At 42.5% G+C, this 23173-nt stretch overlaps 1 protein-coding gene across 3 annotated transcripts in view; it reads right to left on the minus strand.

Annotated features, from left to right (window-relative positions):
* The window catches only part of ATP8A2 (ATPase phospholipid transporting 8A2), a 353486-nt gene extending 330580 nt beyond the window's left edge, over positions 1-22906 (minus strand). The window contains exon 1 of one of the 3 annotated variants that reach the window (XM_063331450.1): positions 22811-22906. In XM_063331450.1, coding sequence (XP_063187520.1) covers positions 22811-22895 — 85 coding nt within the window. In that variant the 5' untranslated portion in view covers positions 22896-22906. Of the gene's footprint in view, positions 1-22272; positions 22626-22742; positions 22789-22810 lie in introns of those variants that run through there. The other 2 variants (XM_063331475.1, XM_063331458.1) reach the window with 2 other exon arrangements.
* Positions 22907-23173: the final 267 nt, after the last annotated feature.

Raw genomic sequence — 23173 nt, forward strand, 5'->3', positions numbered from 1 at the left:
AGCTAGAAAAATCAATTTCCAGCCTCTTATTCTGTGCTCTAATGTTATTTGAGTAAGATTAAGGTTTCCAGTGATGAGTCAGTCAGTTCATGTTTATGGAACTTTATTGGGAAAAAGTATGTATAACTAACAATTTTGATTCCATAACTGTGCACCAAGGCCCATACTGCCACAACATCTACCAAGGACTCTGCTTTTAACAGTATGTATTTAAATAAAAGTAATACATATATACTGAAATCAGTAGGTGTGATATTAATCATCATTTAGTAACCCTCTAAAGGAAGCCTTCCTATCTTCCCCTACCCTGTGAAGTCTTTGACCTGCAAAAATTACTTGAAATATTGGTTTGTTTTTTTCCCCCCAGAAAGGTGAGAGGGACAAATAAATCACAAGTTTTGAGGTGTTTTTTTTCCAGTGCAAAATAGGAGTCTTAAGAGACAGCCAGACTGAGCTACCTTCTGTTTTGTGAGGCACCCCCTCTACTGGCACTAAGGTACTTGGTCCCATCTGCTAAGAACCTTTGTTTCAGGTCAGTCTTACAGCAGACCTGACTGGAAGTCATCTTTTCTGCTCCCCTGCAACCATTTCAGCTGCATCCTACAGAAGAAAGACACTTGCAAACTAGTTTTTTTTTAATTCAAGGTTGTCACAAAACATGGTATCACAACTTTTGAAAATAAAAGGGTTTAAAATAAACAGGCACAATAGAAACCAGCTCCTGTATCAGGGACTTCTCTTTAGTGGGTACAACCAGCTATACTTTTAGAGTCATATTTAAATCTCACCTTTTTTACATATCACTTTTGTCCCAATGGAAGTGAGGATTCTGATTGTACCCTAAACTGTCAAGTTCAAGCTGGAAAGAGACCTGGATTGTCTCATTTCTCACAGCTGATAACATATGCTGTAATATTACACCATCCTCTTCCTTATTCAACTCCACTCATCTTTCTGCATGAGGTTTTCCCTTCAGCCACTACCTCAGGCTCTTTGCTATCTAAACAAAGCAGTCAAATCTGATAACCAAAAGCTATAGTAGCAATAAACAAAGAGATGGTTTCCATAGTTTTATGTAATAGCTACAACTTCTCAAGGCAAGATGGCTTTTCTCTGATCTCCTTTGGTTCCAGAGAATAACGGCTCAGTTCATTCACCCAGATACCTAGTAAACACAGCCCAGGAGAAACCTGACGCTGTTGCAAGTTCTGCCCGTAAGAAAGAAGAAATAGCCCAAAAGCATAACATGCAGCCCCAACCTCCCTGACTTCGCATATGTAGAGAACAGCTTTTGCTCTCTCAGTACACACCCTTGAGCCAGCAAGTTTCATATTAAAAACCACACAAAATGACTGCAGCTTGGAAAAGTTTTCCAGTTTCAAAAACTTAGTTCTCCAAGTTGCTGATGTCTCTGACCAGAAGGATGTGGAACAATTAATTCATCTCATGAATTTGACTTTGATCTTCAGGTTTATAGCCAAGGAGCACATCAAGTCCTCCAGAGATAACACTCTGGCCTGAAGCCCCTGCAGCTTGTCTGAAAGAGCTGCTTGCTCAAGTAAGAAAGATTTTTCATGATTATTCCCAGTTAAACAGAAGCGCACCATAAAATTAAGCAAACTCTGAAGATAGCAACAAGAATCACCTTTTCCCCTACTACCAGGTTTGTGCTGCTTACTTATCACTCACTGTGTAAGCATGCATCGCTAGGGGTGGCTTATCATACAGCTCTAAACACTGTCCCATCTATGCATACTCAAGTGATAATATCTTTTAAAAAAAGATTTTCTAAGACACCTTGCATGCAAAGGAAGAGAGAACAAGTTTTCCCTAAAGCTACTTTTCTTCCTAAATTATGTTGGCACTACCTACCCCAAGTGCCCTTGATATTTACAAAGTGCTTTCCTTTCCAGAAACAATTATTTATCAAGCAACTGCTGTCAGAATTAAAACACAAACCATCAATTTTATCTTTAAGGAAAATCTGAAAGAGGGTTAACCTCACTTGCATACTAGTGACTGGAAAACCTCAGTGGTAGACAAGAACAGTTATCGCAGAGTGAACCTGTGTTCTTCACACACTCCAGAGCAGTCTTCCAGCCTCAAAATGCAGGAGATGTAGGATCACATCTATTCTCACCATAAACACGTCCACATCTGCAGTGTTGCCAACATATGATGCGACAAAACACAGGAGCTAGTTGCACCTCCAAAGTTGCTTTTGTACTTGTACAGCAAAGCCACCCCTGCTCTGTATACCAGAAATACAACTTCGTCAGTTGCAGCCATCTATAACCATGATTTCCATAAAGACCTCCAGGACTACCAGAAGACAGTTCTTCAAATACTGATTTACAAACACTTGGGGGAGGGGAGAACTTGCAACAGGGACAAATCAGGTCTTAGATTTCACTATCAGAACAATCAACTTTTCAGTCACCTTCATCCCAATGGGATCTGCCCTCCAGTTAACATGAAAACTAATGCACAGAAACAGGAGCAGTGCCTATATACACCTATGATCTGAAGATAACAGTGAATAATTATAGTGAACCATTTTTGATTTTTGCAAACTAGTGTCATGACACCTAGCACATGCTCTACTACTAACTTGGGGCACCAAAACATAAGCTAAAAAAGGACTGCTATTAGTAAATAATCCTTGCAATATAGTTATCCATGCTTTTGTCTCAATATTATGAATGCCATTGCTTCAATGTTAAATACACTTTCTACCTTATAAAGCTAAAATATTGATGTAGATAAAGAAGATGAAGTACTAACAGAGAATGAGATAATATCAATAGGAAGAACATGCATTTTTTTCCCCATCCTTTTATTCATAATATCCTCTTGAGTAAACAGCAAAAGTCAAGCATTCACTATGGTAAGATAATTCTAGTTTGTTTAAAGTAGCCTGAAGGCACTACAGCTTCTTGCATTTATTTGCACTTATATTAACCCAGCATTAACAATGCTATAGAGTTGATTTAGTTCAATTTTTATTTCTAGAGGCAAGAATATTAGATTGCTGTAAAGGGAAAAGAAACATTTCTGTAAAGGGAAGACATTTAAAACCAGTCTTCTTGGAGCCACAGGATAAGGCAAGGAAATGCATTCCCCACACCCGGTGGCAGTAGCACTTGGCCTAAGCCTTAGACTGCTGCCTTCTAACAGGCCAGAAGAGAACTCATTTACCAGCTGAAACACTGTACAAAAGTGCCTTTTAAAGCTAAAGGCTACACATGCACTAATCCAAAAGGAAACCACATCACTTACCAATTCTTGGCTAACAAAGCTCTATGGCCTAATTTATGGCCTTTGGCCAAAGTCTAACTGAGAAGTTAAGGATTCAAAGATGATGTGCTATAGTTATAAGCACAGAGACCAAGCATGGCCTTTTCCCTGCAGGTTCTTGAGTCAGATTTAATGCAGCCCTGAGACTCTTCTCATAAAAGTTCTAATGATTAGTGGATCCATAGGAACTCCCTTATGAGCAATCCTCATTACATATCAAAAACAATTGTTTTAAAAAAAAAAAGTCAAAGGAATCCACAGCAGGCAGGCTGTAAGGTGAGGATAGCTCTGTTCTGGCAACTGCAGCTAATCAGTCTGACCAAGTCTTGGGGAAAGCTGACTTCAGCTACCACAGTGCAGATCTAGAACAGCTCTAACAAAATCCAGATTTGCATTAAATGAAAATCCAGTACGTGTTTCTTCTGTCATCATTCAACTTCAGTTTCCCTCACCCACCCTAACTCAACTTGTTTGAAACATGTAAGCCCTATTAATTATTTACACAGGCCACCTCCTCTAGACATGCAGGGCATTAGCCGGTACACACATAACTTAAGCACTGACCAAGAGGCAGGGGAAGATGAAAGCACGCAAGATACACCACTAGCCATACTAACAGCACAATGTCCACTGTTCAGACTTGGTTAATGAACTAGGCTGCAGGTAATTCAGACCATTCATTGGATTTATCAGAGCCAGCTTAGACCAGCCACGTGCTCACTAGGCAGCGCTACACAGTGGCAGCGAAATACATCTCCGGAATTGTTCATAGTCTTAATGGGGCAAGGTGAGAGTCCTGTAGCTAAAAGCAACAGGCATGATCAGCAGAACTGCTAAACTTCCATGAGCCAACATCAGGCAGATTACAAAGACAACCCCACTGCTTTATTAAATTGCAAGAGCACTGGGAAAACAGCAATTAGTTCAGGAGCTCAGGTTTGTTCTCTTCTCTTGCCTGCATACGTTGTGTACGGGTTTTGTGGAAGAGCTCAGCAGAAAGAGAGCACACATTAGAAAAGCACTGTTTCTTCAAACCATCTAATTTACTATGCAGACACAAGGATTAATATCTTGTCCTGATCAGATATGGGCGATAACTCTATTGGGGTGAATTTTAATAGCTAAGAACAAAACACAGCAGACTATGGCCCTAATGCCAACCACACCAAGCCTAAGCAGGTCCCTCTGCGTTTTGTGACAGATCCTATTGTAAAGTATAAATCCAGCACTGTCTTCATCTCACCACTGCCAACTGCTGTCACTAGAAAGGGCTCAATCAGCAGCAAGCTAGCCATGTCCCACTGAACCCTGTCTCCTTTCTAGTGCTACTGACAGCTGAGACAGAGCCACATCTTGAATGCTGACCTGAGCTACGGCATGGGGAGGAAATGGCCTGGCAAAGTGGAAACAGCTTTAAAAAAAAACAACACTGGGGCTCCCTCAGCACTCTTGAGGGCAACCCCCAACTCACCCCTATGAAATTCCCCAGATGTCTCATCTTTTACCCTTATATTTGTCTGAAACAGTAACATAACATCCCAGCCCCCATCAGTCCATGCACTAGAGGATGTCAGCAGAACACCAATCTTGAGGAAAACATGTTCAAATAGCATGACAACATGGGCATACCCTGAGCATACCAATATGCCACACAAGACAGCTGACACTGCCTTTTCAAAGGGACAGATGATTACAAAGTAGGGAACTAAGATTTAAACAACCTCCATTGAATCCCATGGCTTCAAATCCCTATGTCCCTTCTTTTGCAAGGGGGAAGAAGAAAGACTACCAAGACTCATCCAGAAGCAACTAGGAAGACCTCTTTGATCAGCAAGAAATGACCAATCAGCATTAAACTGATCAGATTAAGCCATCAGCCCCAATCTTCCCTGCCAGCATTTCTTCAAACCACTTCTCTCAGCTTGGAAGCTGCATCACGTGTAACACAGAAGATGACAGGGAAGGATCACAGGGAAAGAAGAAGAGACTAGGACCTTCTAAAGTTCATTTTGGCTCAGCTATTGCAGAAGCAAGGCCTAATTTTACCTCATCCTGCCTCTGTTAAATGAAGGACCTGCTATTCAGTGCAGGTTTGTGCAGCCAAGTGCTCATCTTAGATACACAGACAGGCCTTGAGATGGGCACAGAGCAGATCCTGCCTGCAGTGCTGAGGGGTTACACTGCTCACATAATCCACCAAAAAGCCTCTGTAAGGCACTGATCCTACTGAAGAAGGTACTCCAGCATCATGCTATGAGTTCTAAGGACTGAGTGTTAGAACAGCAATCCAGCAGGACCTGGACAATCTCGAGAAGTGGGCCTGTGTGAACCTCATGAGGTTCAACAAAGCCATATGCAGGGTCCTGCACCTGGGTTGGGGCAACCCCCAGTATCAATACAGGCTGGGTGATGAAGAGATTGAGAGCAGCCCCGCCGAGAAGGACTTGGGGGTACTGGTGGATGAAAAGCTGGATATGAGCTAATAATGTGCACTCATAGCCCAGAAAGCCAATTAAATCCTGGGCTGCACCAAAACAAGCATGGTCAGCAGGTTGAGAGAGGCGATTCTGCCCATCCACTCTGCTCCAGCTCTGGAGCCTGCTGCACAGGAAAGACATGGACCTGTTGGAACAGGTCCAGTGGAGGGCCATGAAAATGATCAGAGGGTTGAAGCACCTCTCCTGTGAGGACAGGCTGAGAAAGTCAGGCGCTGTTCAGCCTGGAGAAAGGAAGGCTCCAGGGAGACCTTATAGCAGCCTTCAGTACCTGAAAGGGGCCTACAGGAAAGGTGGGGAGGGACTCTTCATGAGGGAGTTCAGTGATAGGACAAGGGGTAACAGTTTTAAACTGAAAGAGGGGAGGATTTAGACTAGATGAGGAAGAATTTGTTTTGTTTTTTTTTTTTTTTTTTTCCAATAAGGGTAGTGAAACACTAGAACAGGTTGCCTAAGGAGGTGGTAGATGCCCCATCCCTGGAAACAGAGCTCTGAACAACCTGCTCTAGTTGAAGATGTCCCTGCTCATTGCAGGGGAGGTTGGACTAGCTGACCTTTTAAGGTCCCTTCCAAGCCAAACTATTCTATGAACAGCACATTATTGATCCACTATACCTGTACTAGTGTGATACTTCTGCCTTCAATAGGGCTTAACACAGAACAAAGTAGATATGAAATAAATAATGGGCAAAAAAATAAGTTATAATCTATTCGCTTCACTGAGGCAGCATTTTTTAATTAAGAAACATACCAAGTTGTTGATGAAATACTTAGGAAATCAGGTTGGAAACCTGTTCTACCATTATAGAACATAGCATGTACCAAGCCATACAGGCTTGTGTGGGTTATGTGGCTTACTGTATTCATTAAAGGTTCACTACAACCATTAGTGGGTCTGTTAATGGAACCATTCAAGGCAGAACTGGCAACTAATTCATTCTCACTAATTGCAATATACTTTCAGCTATCTTATGCAGCAGGCAAATGCCTTGCAGAAAACAGCATCTTTAACTGCTTAGTGTTATAACTAATAAAAATCAGGCTGTTATGTTGTCGAAAAATATTTAATCTCATACTCATTTTTCTAATATAATACCTACTAACTGTGTTGAAGTTTGACATAATGCAGGAACAAGATCAATGCTATCTTGTTAATCAGGCAGAATACTTTAGCCATCCACCTTCAGACCAAAGACCATTCAGCAATCCCAACATGGTGGGCTGAACACTCCAAATGCATGTAGAGTGCAGCACTGAATCCCATAGCTATGACTATAACACATGCAGACCATCACTGTGCTCCAGCAAGAGAAACAAGAAAGAGTGGACAACACAGAATTGACTATTAATAGCAGGAAGAAAGAGTAAACCTCAGTGTTTCAAAGCTCCAGGAGTAACAGATACATTGCAAAGTGACTCTTCTATCCTACATCACCATCACAACATGGACAGGGCATGCAGAGAGGTAGCACAATCCTCAGATTCGTTTTCTGGCACTAATAAACATTTTCTTCCTTTTAAGGTACCTTAGAACAAGAATATCTATGCTGACATGAGAACTAACAATCCTTCCCACCACCTGGCAGTTTCCAGAGCATTTGGAGGCTGGACTGAAGCCACCACCACCCCAAGAGAAGAGTTACAGTGAGGGGGTGGAGGGGTGGGAGTCTGCATTTCAGGTTTCTTACATTTGGACCTAGAAGAGTAGTTCCTATAATTGAACACCAGATGAAGAATCCAGTGCAGAACCTCTTGCGATGCTCATAAGTGATTTGTATCACCAAGGACTACCAAAACCAGCAACACAGCTAGTAACGTTAAAGGCAGCTTAACAAAGACATACATCTTCACAAAGCTTAGGAGAGACTTATGAATTTAGTCTTTATAAAAGTCTTCAGCATAGGACAAGTTTATTTTTAGCTTAATGGATGTACAAGATAGACTTCCAAAACGTTAAATTCAAAGGCAGTTCTATGTTTAACCAAGGACAAGAGAAAAGCTGCCATCACACGCCTCTGCCTGTCCCCTGCAGGAAAGAGCGCTACTGACAGATACAAGAGGCTTACAGGTTTTGCAGTATCAGCCAGTCTTATCTCTGCTCTACAGCCTCAGTCAGAAAATCAGATCAGGGATGAGAGGAAAGCTTATTGAGCTAGAACCTCATGTGGACCCTTCCTTTTCCCTCTGAAGCACATTATATGAAAAATCTAATTATCAGTTATTTTAATGCTGCAGTAATAAGTATTATTATCCACCTGTTACTGTTATGTTGAAGTCCTGCACTGTAAGTATAGTTGGAGAAGTTTTTCCCCCAATGAAGTATTTGTGTTAGAGAAGTCCCAGCCTAGTAATTGTTCTTATGCTAGCTGTTCTTCCTGGAACAGCTGTCTTGTCTGCAGCATCTGACTAGATGAGTTTTAGGAGTATTTTTTTCTCTTTCCCTCCCCCTACCATTTTTTTTTTCTTCCTCAAGAGATGATAGTCTCAGTGGCTTGATCTCTAAAGGATATCTTATGGCACTTCCACAGATTTTTCTGGGAATCCTTTAGATCAGACCCTGGAACTGGTGCAGGCTGGTGTCAGGAAATTTGATTTAGGCAGAGTTACACTGACTGGACCAGCTGGGGCAATGACCATACAGATCTTGTGCTAGGGCTCATGCAAGGCTTGTCATTGCCAAAACATTAAGTGTTTGTTTTCTATCAGATCAGGATTTAGCTTGACCTATTCCATCATTGCTGAGGATTAAATACATTTGTACTGTATCCACCTGTTACTTCTGAGACATTCCAGTACCTGTTTGCAATAGGCAGTTTTATTGGAACTGCTACCAGGATGAGCATAGACAAGAATCACAGACCTTTTCAATATTTAATTATCTAGTATTGCACAGGCTGCTGTGGATTTAGAGGAAATCATGCTTATGACTCATATGCTAGTACTGGAGGAGTTTTTCCCTCCTAATAAAGTAACCCTAGGGAGGGGAGGAAAAAAGCCCAAACCAACCACCCACTGCAGAAAGCTGAACATCACCACCTAGCTGACTCAGTTTCCAATGACAGAAGATCCATCCAGGTACAGCGAGCACTGCTGTTTCATTCCCAAGAAAGTCTTACCAGCTAGGCATCAGTCAGTCTCCTCTATCCTTCTGTTTAGTGCAGGGAACGGTTTAAGATGCAGAGTCCAGAAGTGGTTCTAAACTCCTCAGGTCAGAGTTTCAGACAGTGCTGAGCTGTATCCATCCCTGGATTAGCTACAGGTTGCTCTAGTCTCATTCCTTCATGAAGAAGGAGGCAGCTTTTGAAAGCAAAATAGTCATTCCTACTCCCAGTATAAGTATCACCTGTTTCTGGTGGTTGGTTTTGTTTGTTTTTTTTTTTAAAAAAAAAAAAAGAGATAGAAGCAAGCAGCCAGTTCTCTCAAATAACTGCCAGGGACAAAGTTGATACAGCATTTTTTTCTGAAAGCCTAAAAGCTTTCTTTCTCTTCCCTGCACAGACTATTACAGAAGATATTTGTTCCTATATGAGCAGAAGTTCCCCACTGGAAAGCATTACTTTGCTGTACCACATTTAGAGGTCTTCAGAAATATTACTACTACATTATTTCCACACAGCTGTTCTACTTTGCTGTGAATAGTAGAGCTACTCAATGGAGAGAAATCCCTTCCATTCAGTTACTGTCTTAATATTAATCTCAATGTTAAAACAACAGCTCCTCACCCCTAATTAGCCTTACATTCTAATAAATTTGAAGGAGTCTCTCACATTAAGCATACCTTTCATCTTTAACATAACTCCCGCTAAGCAGCTGTAGAGAACCACCACTATAGTGCTCATGTCACACAGCTTAAGTGCATATGACAACAGGAACATAGAATTACCCACAGAAAAGAGTTATTCTGATATAGATTTATAACTGTTTGTTCTCCAGGCTTAAGTTTTAGCTATACTTTCACCAAACAGTATCTAATCACAGATAAAAGAGCAAAACCATTACAGGAAAAGCAGACATAGGCTTTGCTTACTACAAGACCCTTTTTGTACCCTTTCTGAGTAAACCTTCCTATCAGGAAAAAAGGCTTTCAGCTTTTCCACATAGGAAAGTGAAGAAAAGATAAGGACAGTCAATATCTATCTCAGAGCACTAGAAATGAATACATTAAAAACATTTTTTTTATTTTTTTTTTTTTAAGAAGTGCAACCTTCCCTCCCCTCGAACTCTAAAATAAACTTACCTGACAAACCCAAAGCTAAAAGAAAGGACAAGCCTCCTCTCTGCTACAGCTTATCCTACCAAAACCTCGACAGACATAACCACCCACTTCCTTTCTTCTCTTTTAAAGTCTTCTTACCTGTGTTCATTAAGGGACTGGGGCTCATTAGTGTAAACAGAGCTGTAATCATTTGCATCAGGTTGAACTTGTATCTAGTTAAGCCTACTTTTTGGCAAGTAGTTAAAGCACAACATATTCAGCTTGAATAGTCATGATATTGCCCCACCTGAATGAGAGTTTTCAGACAACTAACTTTTACTGTTCCTTTGATTTTTTAAGTGTTGTTATTATTGCAGCTGTTGTTTACAGGTTATTCTTTAATTTATTTGTAATAGTATACATGTTAAAACCTGTATAAGCAACCAGAAAAGGTTATTGTACTTTTTTATGGTATTTTACAGCTTAGTTCTTGACCTCTTAATTAACTACTTATTATTTGAGGCTGCTTTCACAGTTCCTCTTAGTGTAAACTGATTTTACTTTTTACAGATGTAAATAATAAGAAAGCTCCTTGAGTATCTCTTCCTGTGTTTTGGTGTGTAAGACAATTCTAAAGCATCTATTTCTGCTTTGACCTTAGTTTTAGCTACTTGCTTTTCTTCTGTTAATCTATTTCTATTTTTGGCTGTAGCCTCAGTCATAGCATAGTCTTCTAGTTGAAGCACTGCCAATCTTATTAATGTAGGGCTTCCCTTCCCCCTTCTTCATGTTGTTAATCACTCTTCTCAAATTTTAGTCTATAAAAACCGATGTATCACTTTTCTTATTAGAATTGTTTATGCAGGAGTAGAATCATTGTTAATAAGGTATTTAAACAATAAGAAATAATGCCAAAAAAACTACAAATATAGCTTATAAAGTGCCCTTATAAAAATAAACCTTTACAAGAAATAGAGGATTAAATAAAAGGTCATGCTCTGTTTGTCTTTTCCAGAATATGCACATGGACTTGGTTTCATGAGGGCTGACACCACCAAAGCCAGATGGCAACGATGAAAAAAAAGTAACCCTAATGCCTGCAAACTTATCTGACTGAAGAAACCTTTTTGTATACCATCTTCTATTTCCCAGCACCATACAAATACTGTGTAGCTGCCTGTAATCTTCATATTGACCCTATGAAGTAGATAACTAAAATTATTCCCTTGCTCGGGAGACACCAATGACAAAATCCTTGGAACTGAAGTGAAACAGCTTTGGCTCCCTGTGAAGACAGAAGCCACCACATCACTGTTGTCCTTCTCCACCTCAGTAAATTTTGTGGCTTCTGCTTAGAGTTCTAGTATTTTATTAGTGAATGCTAGTTCATGTACTCATTCTGATGAAAATAAAAAATATGGTTGTTTACAGTTGCTGAGTCACAAATTAATGATGTTGTACATTGCCATAGTACCAGCTGCCCTGTCTAGACACGAACTGGGCCACAAAAATATAAATCCTATATCATCTAATTGGTGGGCAAAACTGATGTCCTGATTTGATTTGTAGCCTGCAACAGAATGAGGCAGAAATTGAGCAAGATGTCTGTGTGTAAAGTGATGGGTGTCCCAAAAGGGACTTCAAATGAAAAAAAAAAAATGTTCCGGTAGGAAGAAGGTATAAGGTTAACTCTGGCCTCTTGTCGTCAGGGATCTCTCTACATAGGAGATGGCACTGATAGCCTAATAAAAGTTTCGTGTCTTTTTAAGCAACAGCCACCATAGCAGGAACGGCCAGTGCACAGAGCTTGGGAACCTGCCTGTCTAATGAACCAAAAAGTACCGAAAGGAGTACTAAATTATTTAAATGCCATCCTGTTTAGCACTAACACAAAATTGCACTGTCTCAACAAAATCATATCAGACCTATTATTGCAGCTACTTTATTCCCACTTTTCTCTCTTTGGGGTTTTGGCAAAAAGTCCTCAAAGAAAATGGTTTAGGTAATGGGCAAGCAGGCCAAGACTTCAACAAAACCATCCAGTGTGGAGGAGTGCAGAATCTTCTTCTTCTTTGCAGCCCTGCATGAACAGTCTTTCTTGATGGTGAAAGTTTAGGATTGTTGAGGTCTTCCCTGCACTTCAGGCTTGGAACCCTTACTGCTTTCTCCCGTGCCATGCCAGACGCAGTCCTTTGCGTCTAACTTGAATTCCTACCGGAACTAATGTAAGGGAGATGGCATGGAGTCAGTGAGGGAAATGGATAGCTATTTAAATAGCAGGTGTGTCTACTGTGAGAAAAAATAGACTTCCTTGTCAGCTGCCTGCAATGGAGATCCTGCAACTAAAGAGACTTTCTTGGATCTACTATAGGATCTGCAATTTTGTAGATCTCCTACGAGATACTCAGTCACAAGAGAGGGAATGGTACTGGGGAGATGCTGTGTGTGCAGGATGCTGTGTACGTAATTCCAGCTAACAGAGACCTGTGATAGAAGGGCCCCCTGGCATCACTTGGGGAAAACATCATCTGTGTTATTGGGCAATTTCAGGTTGACAGCACACATTGCAACTCACAGTAGGAAGCTCTTGATAACCTGGCATTAGGAAGGTTGGGAGACACGTGCCATCCTACCTCCTGAGTAGGTAATGTATAAAACTCTCCTGTGGATCAATCACCAGCTGTATCCAAAGGCTGTCCGTATTCCAGAGCAAAAACAATACACTGACTGGAATTCAGGATATCAGAAAATATAGTGCAGGTAGCAGGACGCTCTCACAGTTTATATCTCTTTCTGCACACAGTCACACTAAAAAAATCAAACGGCAGAGGTTCTCTACTTCTGTATGGTTTGTAGGGACATACACATTTCCTTTTACCAGCTCAGACTCCCTCGGACAGTCATGGTCATGCTGCTTGTAGTAACTTCATGTTGTCCCCTTTTGGTTTGCAGAGAAACTGATGTATATTGTTCCTGTTGGCAGGACATTTAGGGATACTGGCTCCCTCCTTCCCCCTCTGCCACCGTGCTCTTCCATTCTTGTACAGTTCTCATGTTACTACCTTTATGCACTTTTTGCTATTTTCCAAAACAATTATTTGTCAGTTCTGAGTAAGAAATTAATCTGAAACACAAATGACAACCGACGTCACACACACATCATCCCAATCCTAGCATGGTAAAAAGTACTGGAATATACTGCATTTGATGGTTGTTATTGTTCAATCAAAATCAGTTATTAAGTGTGGGTACTATTTTACAACCTGCTCCTGGAAAGATTAGTGTATACAGTCTATTTTCTACCCGTGAAGTTCCTGGTTCTACTTGGTGTTTAAAAACACAGACCTAGAAGCAAAAGCCTGTTTAAAAACTCCAGGTGATTATTTTATAGTCCTTTACCTATATCAATCAAATTCAGTCATGAGATCAAGCTAGTTTTCTTTCTTACCACTCCTTCTGGAAAGCTATTCTGAACAGTTGTCTGATATTTAGAAATATGCTTCTGTCTTTCAGACTAAATATCTGTGAAAGTCTGTTCTTGCACCAGCACTATCCTCTAGTTGAAATAATTTTTCTCTCTCTTGACTATAGGTGCAGAAACTTAACTGTTTAGATGATAGCTAGGCTGACAGAAGCTTGTGTTTGGTAGCTAGTAGTAAAATACCGAAATACTGTGAAGTTCAAAATAAATATAGAAGTATTGGCCACTCTGAAATTACATATTCTGTCCTGAAGAGCTTCATCACAATCAAAACATTAACTATAGTGGTCCTTTCAGTAATATGGATCTATATGGTATGTTATGAGATTACATTGTCCCCACTCCAGAAAACGTATTTTTAATTCTTCTATTATAGGGGCTTTACACTATATATAAAGACCTGAAATGATGTCCAACTCCAATTTCTTAAGATGGAACATATCTAAAATAACTCTAAAATAAAGGGTTCCTTAGCACATTTGCATGTTAATAAATTTACCAATAATTGCAATGTTTGGGGCAGGGGACAGGGAGGGAGAAGGACAGCACTCTCCTCCTGTCTGTCTAGTAAGCTCTTGTGAAAGCTCTTTTTCCCCCCTAGGATGAGGCAGACAAATGGTGTAAGGATGGCTTCCAGGCACAGACCTGTATCAGTGAAACTCTGGGAACAAGATTTGACTGTTAATCTGTAAAGCAGGACCGGTCCTCTCCCCACTCTGCGGAGCGCCCGCATACCTTAATTCCCCTGTCTTTGTGTCCCTTTCTTCAAAACAAGGTACCAGGATTGAGGTCAATGTATTTCAGTTCAGTAGCCATGGGACCACTGAAGCACGAACTACATTGAGCCTTCCCAGTGATGCAGAAATCTTGAGTAAATGACAGCTGGCTTTCAGTTTAAAGCTTCCACATCAAGTCCTGATTCCCATCTGTGTAACCGATATGACAAATGCAGATGTAGACTCTGCATCTGTTTCAGAGTAATGATGGCTGCTGTTGACTTTGCACATATTTTTTCAGCATCTTTTGTCTCCCATTTACAAATAAACTGCATCTATTAAGGTGACATTTGCTTAGAGTATTTAAAGGCACTCAAAGCCTGGGGTATTTGTTTCATATATCCTTTTTATAAGCATTGAGTTGAACGTTCCTAGATCTCACCGGCACAGAATGTTAGCCTGCCGTCACCGTGCTTCCTATGAATAGGCAGAACAGTGTTGGGTCAGCAGGAGATAACACCTGAGCCCTCCTGCTATTCAAAGTAGCAAGTGAGTCAGGGTGGTGTTATTGTAAGGAGATAAACACTTTTGCTTTCACTCTTTATGACTACCTACCCGTTTAATGAAATCAAATAAATGGGTTTGGTCATCTGCATTCGAGAGATTAGGAATGAAAAATCAAGACCTTCCAGCCAGTATTAAACAAGATGTAAAGCTGCCTTCTCTCCCTCATAGAATCTATACACTAATTTCGGTTGTGTTAATCCTGATTTGCAACACATAAAAAAAAGGTAGGTTCACCAGACCAAACCCTTGGCTTAAACAAACTGACATACTTCGTTGGATCTATTATGAATTACAAGTCTGACCCAATCATGGTTCTTCCATTTTAGTATGTGGAAGACAAGTTCTCATTTATTTGCCCTTTGCGCTGATGCCCCAATGCAACAATTTCCAAGTTGTTAATTAGAACTAAAACCAACAAACATATACTATGTGAGGCTGGAAAGCAGTGGAAATGTATTAAAAAATCTACACTATGTCTTGTGAATCTTCATCACAACATGAAGGTATTGAGACTAATTTACTGGCACTTTATGTTCTTTCTGATTTAAATTGGTTTTAGTGCTTACTGCAAGAACAACTGCATTGTTAAGAAACACCTCTAGCTGGCTGAAAAATGTCTGCTGAATGTCATATATATGTACATTATATCTATATGGATTATGTCACTTTTCTGAGTGCAAATAGGTGATTTGATTGGGTCACTCATTAAAATCTGTATCATGTCAGCGTTGCCTTATCATACCTTGGCTTGAAATACAAAACTTAGCACCTCCTGTTTCAGGTGTGCTTGCTACATTGTAGGTTCCAGTATTCAAATTAAAAATGTCCAGAATCAAGAACTATTATCATGGTCTCGACCAGTGGCCTGAGAGCCAGGAGCTTCCAAACAGGCACCCACTTCCACCTACCCACTGCTTAGGCTGGAAAGAAACTGCCCAGGAACTTTTCTACTAAACAGTATTCCTTATGAAAAGGCGGCAATAATGCAAAAAAAAAATCTGAAATCTTTCCAAACAAGTACTGGAATAACTATTTGAGTAAGAAGTTTTCAATACTGATACTTCATTTTTTTATTTTGCATTTTAAAAAAAAAATGAAAACCCCTTTATGTGATTTATTTTTTTTCCCTCCATCTTCCACTATGTTAACAATCTTTCACAAGTTATGCTTTGAGTGTACCAGCTGAGATTCAGTTATCTAAAGGTCTCAAATGCCATGCATATACCTGCAACTGCTCCAAAAGACTCAGCTAGAAAAGATGGGAGACTGAAAGGAAACATTTATGTTGATGAAAAAGCCAAGACAAACTTAATTAATGGCTGTCCCAAAAGCAGAAAGCGTTGCTGGAGAGATGTTCAACTGCCTTTTCAAAGTCTAATATATTGTTCTGCTCTACCAGCTATCCATACAAGAGAGATTTTGTGATTAACTATCCCTTCAAAGAACCTGTCGGCAATCAGGCTCTACAGATATTGCCTGTAACAGATATTCTGATATTTGTACTACTACAAACTAATTAAAATGTGCCACAGTGCAACATGGTGCAGGAAAACCAATATGAAACAGTAATCTATTATAGTAATAAAGCTTACATAGGTGCTTAGAATATTACTTCACAAGTAGCAAATCAGTCCTCTCGGATTCAAAGATTATTTAGAGAATATACCTGACAGCTCAGAGAAGAATGGTCAAAGGGAAATGAAACAGCTAAGAGTACCACCATGTTGCAGGTCTACGGAGTATCACTTGACAGCCTTCCAGAAGAGCAGAAATAGATGACCTGCTTGTTTATAGGCCCCTCAGCAAGTCTTTACTACAATAAAAATGCCAGGTGAATTGGTAACTAATTGGAGAGTGATCAGATTGAGATGCTGCCATCAGTTTTCAGATGATCATCCATGCACCGTCTAGAGTCAATGGGAGCTGTCAGCTTGGAACTTCTTGGAGAGGGAAGAAGAGTTAATTATCAAAAAAAAAAAAAAAAAGGAATGCTTTAAATCAGCATCATTTCTGAAGCCATAGATTTCCATGTAAAAACTCCCTATGGAGATGTCAGAGTTCAAGGCTGTACTCAAACCTCGTGGCAATGAAAATGCAATACTGAACAACTATTGTCTCCGTACCCAGTAAGTGCAGTTTCATTGTCTTGGAGATATTCTAGGACCCTTAACAGACAAGCAGGTTTCCTTGCAATCATTTTACTGAGAGACGTTTTAATCCTGCATGGAATTACAACATAATTACTGCCAAATCACACTAGCAGGGCAGTACTTTTACACCTACCCAGAAAATAAGAATGATACTGACTCACCCAGCACAGGGAAGAACATTAAAAGCAGATACTGCTAGGGAACTAAAATCTGAAACAAAAGTCAGAGAGAAAGTGGAGCAGAGAAGGAATAAAATAGTTTCTATAAATAGACAGTACATGAGTCTGTTTTCAATGGAGTTATGAATATAGTCGAATAACATAAGAGAGTTCGTATACTGGCTATGCCAGTGTGGTGGAAATTTTTTTTTCTATTAAATACATTTCATTTAATTTAATCTTAAAAACTGAAGGTTACTTAAATCTCTTCAACTAACTCCTCAATAACTGTGTTCCCGATCATCTGAGTGGTTTGATCTTTAACGGATTTATTCACGATCTCACCTCCCCCGTCACAGTGAGGCAAAAAAAGTGTGTCTTCTGCCACACTACTTACGACCTTGTTTATTTAAGAAGTTATTCCACAGTAACTGTGTATACAGAACCTTTTTCTAATTCAGTGTCGTAAGCAGATGTATTTTAAGTTCCCTCCTATCCTAATGCAAACTAAGTCTCACAAGAGTTAAAGCCAGACAAGCTTTAAGTCAGTTACCCAAGACAGCAGTAGTTCAGGTTGGCCTCCAGTTAGCCCCGTCACTGTCACCACCTCATTTTACAGCTGAGCGAGATCTCACGCTGCTTGAGAAGACTCCGCTTTGTGCTACTATAAAAACATAGTAACGTAAAACATGGGGTTTATTGTGATGAGGTCTTGCTGAAAAGGCATAATTGTCACTGGTGTTTATGGAAATAGGATCAGGCCTTTGATGTGATTGAACAAGCTGCACATTATACCATGCTATGTGCCAGTTAAACATGGATGAAAAGAAACAGGAGCTCCCTAACACTCACAGGTAATTACCACCACACAATTTGAGTGTGTGCATAAACACACATACTTTAGCCTTCACTTGGAAAAATTTCTCATCATAGGGTAGAATTCTATGTGCCAACACTACAGTTGCAATTGTCTTACTAGACGTTTCTTTATAATGTTAATAGGCATTAAATGCATTTGCTGAGGAAGTACACCCCTCTGCTTAGTGCTCACTGTCACTACACCTGCCAGGTACATTTCTCACAGCAGAATAGGGCTTTTGCTCTTAGTTAAACATTTAAATGTTCATATTTTAGGAATCTGATAGCTCAGCACTGTGCTTACTCATTTCATCGGGTTTGTTTGCTCAAAAATGCATGCAGGACAACTGCTGATCTGCCTGCAAAAGATGATGTAGATATCCTGTGAGTACAGGTGATTTGAGTGAGCTTCACGGTGAAAGCTTTGGCCTTCAGTGTGCTTCTCACACTCTCTGAACCTGACCTTCGCAATACCAAAACACGCCTCCTTTGAAGCAGCAACAGTGATATGTAAATACTGAAAAGCTGACTAAGTATTTCACCTATAGCTACTGTGCATTTTACATATATCTATAGGAATTATGTCTAACCTGCAAATGACTACAGGTGAAAGCTTTGAGCAGAAAACAAGTGCCTATGTGCAATTATAACTGCTCCACATGACACTTCCCAACAGTTGCAGTCATGGTAATGTACTACCACACCACAAAAATAGGATCTAGCCCAAAGAGGTTCTCACATAGATGTTCCGATGACAAAAGAAAGAGATGGATCCTTTGCAATCAGAAGGGAGTAGGAATATAGGAGACAGTCACTGTTCTTAAGACCAAACACACAGCAAAAAATAAAAGCAAATATTTCAGGAAATGTAGGTGGAAAAGATATAAGAGGAGTATAGTTTCATACCATGAAATGATGTTTATATTTCTGCTCCTCATGTCCTGGGAGAAGATTCTGTCACTACCTTTAGACTAAAAATATTTCTTCTTGATGAGCAGTTGAAAAAGACCACAGTAAATGACATCAAGATCATTTGTACCTTGGAATTTGAAATTTTTTGCCCTAAAAATAAAAATGCTGTTGTGTAATCATCCAATGTCTTATTGATAGTTGCTTATTTTTAGTGACTTTAAGGAGACAGGAAGGAGAAGAACAGGTTAGTCTTTGATGTCTGTGGTTCCAACAGTAAAGAGCTGGAGACTTCTTTGAGAATAATTTAAATCTAATCAATTTAGTTCAGCTGGTACAACATTACAGCAATAAAAAGATTTAGTTGTACAAAGCAGAAAAAAAAATCGATTAATGAGCAAATGCATAAAAAAGAAGAGGACTGATCATTTGAGTGGCAGCAGGTGACTCGTCATCTCTAAATTCTCCTTTTCACATCATCTGCTGCTCTGTGAAGTCCTTTGTACCGGTGCTAAGCGGGTTTAAAATTCTACCAAATATACCAATTACATCTTATACCGTACTAGCACATGTGGAAGCCACACTAAAAAATGCAAGAGAGTAGAAAATCACAATTGGATCTGATGTGAAAAGACATCATTAGACCACCAGAGGTACTGTTCTTCTTGACTGAAGAAAAACATCTATAAGCTACAGAAATACTTTACACAGTATCAAAAGAAATCCTCGTGACCCAAACTAAAAGCTAGTACTTTAAGATTACCATAACTCCCTCAAAAGTTAAGAGGACGAGCAAATAAACTACAGGTATTCAAAGCAGGAAACATCTTATCTTCTAAAAAGGAAAAAAGGTAAAATATTCTGATACATATTTGCCAAGGAAACTGTAGTGGATGAAGACAGGGTTACCTGACCCTAACTAAGGATGACAAAAGGGTGACTGTTCCCCCCTCCATGCCATGCAGTTCAGAAAAGTCCAGATTTCGCAATGCCACCACACAACCACATTTGAACGGCTTTTCAGCGGACAGTGGCTCTGTCTCCAAACATATGATTTTACAGTTGGGTTCACCCAGCCCAGAGCCCCTCATAAGAACCTGTTCAGTCCACACAGACAGCAGGTCTGCACACCAAGCCATAGCATGCAGTGAAAAACAGAGCACTCCTGCCTTTCTGCATCCGTTCCCTGCTGCCAGTTGAGATCATACAGGCTGCTAGTGAGCCACACCAGCAGTGATCCCAGTGACCATGTAACCATCTGATGGCTAACGTTGATGCAAGCCAGACAATAGGAATATGCAGGAAGGGGGAAGGCAAGACCTTCTTTCTGGGTGTCAGAGAGGTTGGCTGTGGTTGTCCTAAGCCACCAGAGTTGGCTCTGGTGTCCTAAGCCAACTACAATCATATTCTTTAATAAGCGTATGTAATAAGGTACACAAACCTGTATTATGTAAATTTTATAGGCATTATATATACCCATACTAGATATCACTCTGTTATCCTAATAGCAAAATATTTTAAATAGGAAATATATTGTTCAACAACTGAGAAGCAGTGACAGTAACGCCAACCAGAAAGCCCCACCCTTCTTCAAAGTATCATCATGTAAAAGTCTAACGCTGTGTATAGGTAAATCCCAGCTCGAAGATCTGGGTGCCTCTGGCACCCAGAGCACACTGAGGTGTAACTTAACCACCTAGATCCACAAGTATGATTTATAAAAAGCTGATGCATAAAATCCTGATGTATTCCATGTTCAAACTAAACACTCTCCAAGTGCCAAGTATTCAGCATCTGGATCTCTTTTGAAGGGATGGTTATGGGTAAGGGCACGTATGTTTTTATTCCAAGCATTAGGTTGCAAACAGATCTGCCAAACTACAGCTCTGGGAAAGGAGCCTCCCTGCCACGGGATTGCAGATCGGACACAACCCCAAGCACTAGAGAGTGGAATCTGCTTAACTGCAACTCTTTCATCTGAATGGCTTACACTGAAGATAAGTAAAGCTGGTAATGTGCTAAATCCTAGTCTGAAACCTTACCATTTCCTATGAGCTAGCATTACACACCTCTCTGCTTAGCATCCTGCTTACTTCAGCAGCCATGCAGCTGAGGTTCTGTCCTTATTAGCAAGCAGTGAGGCCAAAAAGGGCAATATTAGTAGAGTGATCAGGTTGTTCAGAGGAGCCAAAGGGAAGGTGGCTTCTCCTTCAAGCTCGGTCTAGTCTGGTTCCATGGGCTGAACAGCCATGAGTAGCTGGAAGACATCTCCTAGTTCAGCATCATCCAAAAGCAATCCAGCAAATGCTCTCCAAGGTGCTCTGAGATTTAACCCGAAGTATAGCTAATCAGGAAATGTGCTTTAAAAGCACATTCCTTACTCACATAAGAAGTGCTGAAGGAGCATTATACTGCACCCTTACCCACCGCAGAAATTGTATTAGGAGCCTAAATATTTTGCACAAGAATGGGTGTCTCAGCCTTTTACTGGACCCATCTGTAAGTCACAGACAATGTCACTGAGGATTCAGCTATCCCCAAATAAAACAGTCAAAAGTGAATTCTGAATGCACCTCGGTCCTACAGAAATCAGCAGAAGTCCTTCAGGATCAGAATTACACCTTCAAAGTACTCCATTTTTGCCTGTTTTCTTATGAACGAGTTGGAAAGCATTTTCTTAAATTAACCTCTTGAGAAACCTTATAATTTACCCCTCTGCAAGCTCACTGCAGTGCTGGTGCTCTCTCCATGCCTGACCACAGGACAGAGGCCTCTGATCAGCCTGCTGGGGTGCAGGGCACCCCTGCCTCCCCTCCGCCGGCAGTATTACCCTATGACCAGATGAGCACCAAGGGGTTTTCCGGTCAAAAACTACCAGAGCCAAGAGAAAGAAGGGGGACAACCCCTTGCCCCCTCAGCAAGAAGAAGGCAGTTGAAGGTTGTCCACCAGGGGCCTGTCGGCGGGGTGCCCCGGGGTGTGCGGGGGCTGGGGGGGTATCCCACCCGGCCCTGTGGGGTGGGTGCCCCGTGAGCTGCAAGGGCCCAGCGGGGAGCACTGACAGGGGCGGCTGGGGCGCGGGCTGCGGGGCCGGCGCCGGGGTGTGGAGGCGGGGGCCGGCTGCCCGCTGCCCACGGGGCACGGGGGCCGGGCGGGCGGCGCTGCCCAGCCCCACCGCGGCCCGGCTAGCGCTGGGGCCCGCGCCACCTCCTTCCCCCTCAGAGACCCCGAGGGCGAGGGCGGCACTGCCGGCTTCTCGCTGCCAAACACACCGGGGAGGGAGGCGGTGGCGGCGGAGGGGGCGCGGGGGGCGCGGCGGGGCCGGGCGGCCGGGCCATGGAGGCGCCGTCTCCCTTCCCTTCGCCCTCCTTCCTCCGCCGCGGCGCCTCCTCCCCCCGCCGCTCCCTCCCGCCTGGCCTGGCCTCGCCTCGCCTCGCCCTTTCCTCACCGGCCGAGGAGTGGATCTTGGAGGATTTCCGCTGCAGGGACATCCTCAGCGCCGTGTCCAGGCCGGCCCTGTTCGGCATGCTGCGGCCGGCAGAGCCCGCGGCCGGCTAGGGCGGCGGCGGCGGCGGCGGGCTGGCCATGGGCCCCCCCTCACGCAGACGCCGCGCTGCGGAGGCGGCCGCTGGCACCGCCGCGGCCTGGGCTGCGGGGGCGGGCGAGGCGCTAAGCCCTCGCCGGTGCCCTCCCGAGGAGGGGGCTCGGCGCCGCGGCGGGCCCTGCGTCCTCCGCCACCCTTCCCTCAGGGCCGGGACCAACGGCAACTCCCTGCGGGAGCGACGGCTGCCTCCCCTTCCCCGCCCGGCGCGGCGGAGGGACGGCCCCGCCGCTCGCCGCCGTCGGCCCCGCCGAGCCCACGCCCCGGGGGACTGGGGCCTGAGGGGCCGGTGCGGCCCGACGGCCCCGGGAGCCTACCGGCCTCCTCCGCTACCGCCAACGGGGACGAGACGGGGGACAGAGCCGGGTCCTGACCGCCTCCTCACCGCCGCTGACGGAAAGAAGGGCTTCCCGGGGCAGAAGGGACGTTGTTGTCCCCTTGGACCTGCTCTGGTACCCCACTGCAGCCATCTGTACCAGAGCAGAGCGCTGCTCCTCTGGCAACAGCCTCTTGCAACCCCATCTACCCAGCATGAGTCATTACATGGGATACGATGAACTGAGGGCCTGGGGTGTTTTTTTGAGGTGTCTGTATGGAACTAGTATGTCACTGACATTTTGGGCGCATCCCAACGAAGCCCCCGCTGGGAAGAAATTCTTTCCTGTGAGGGTGGTGAGGCACTGGAACAGGTTGCCCAGAGAAGCTGTGGATGCCCCATCCCTGGAAGTGTTCAAGGCCAGGCTGGATG

The sequence above is a fragment of the Chroicocephalus ridibundus genome, chromosome 1 (genome assembly GCF_963924245.1).
Source record: "Chroicocephalus ridibundus chromosome 1, bChrRid1.1, whole genome shotgun sequence".
NCBI lineage: Eukaryota > Metazoa > Chordata > Aves > Charadriiformes > Laridae > Chroicocephalus > Chroicocephalus ridibundus.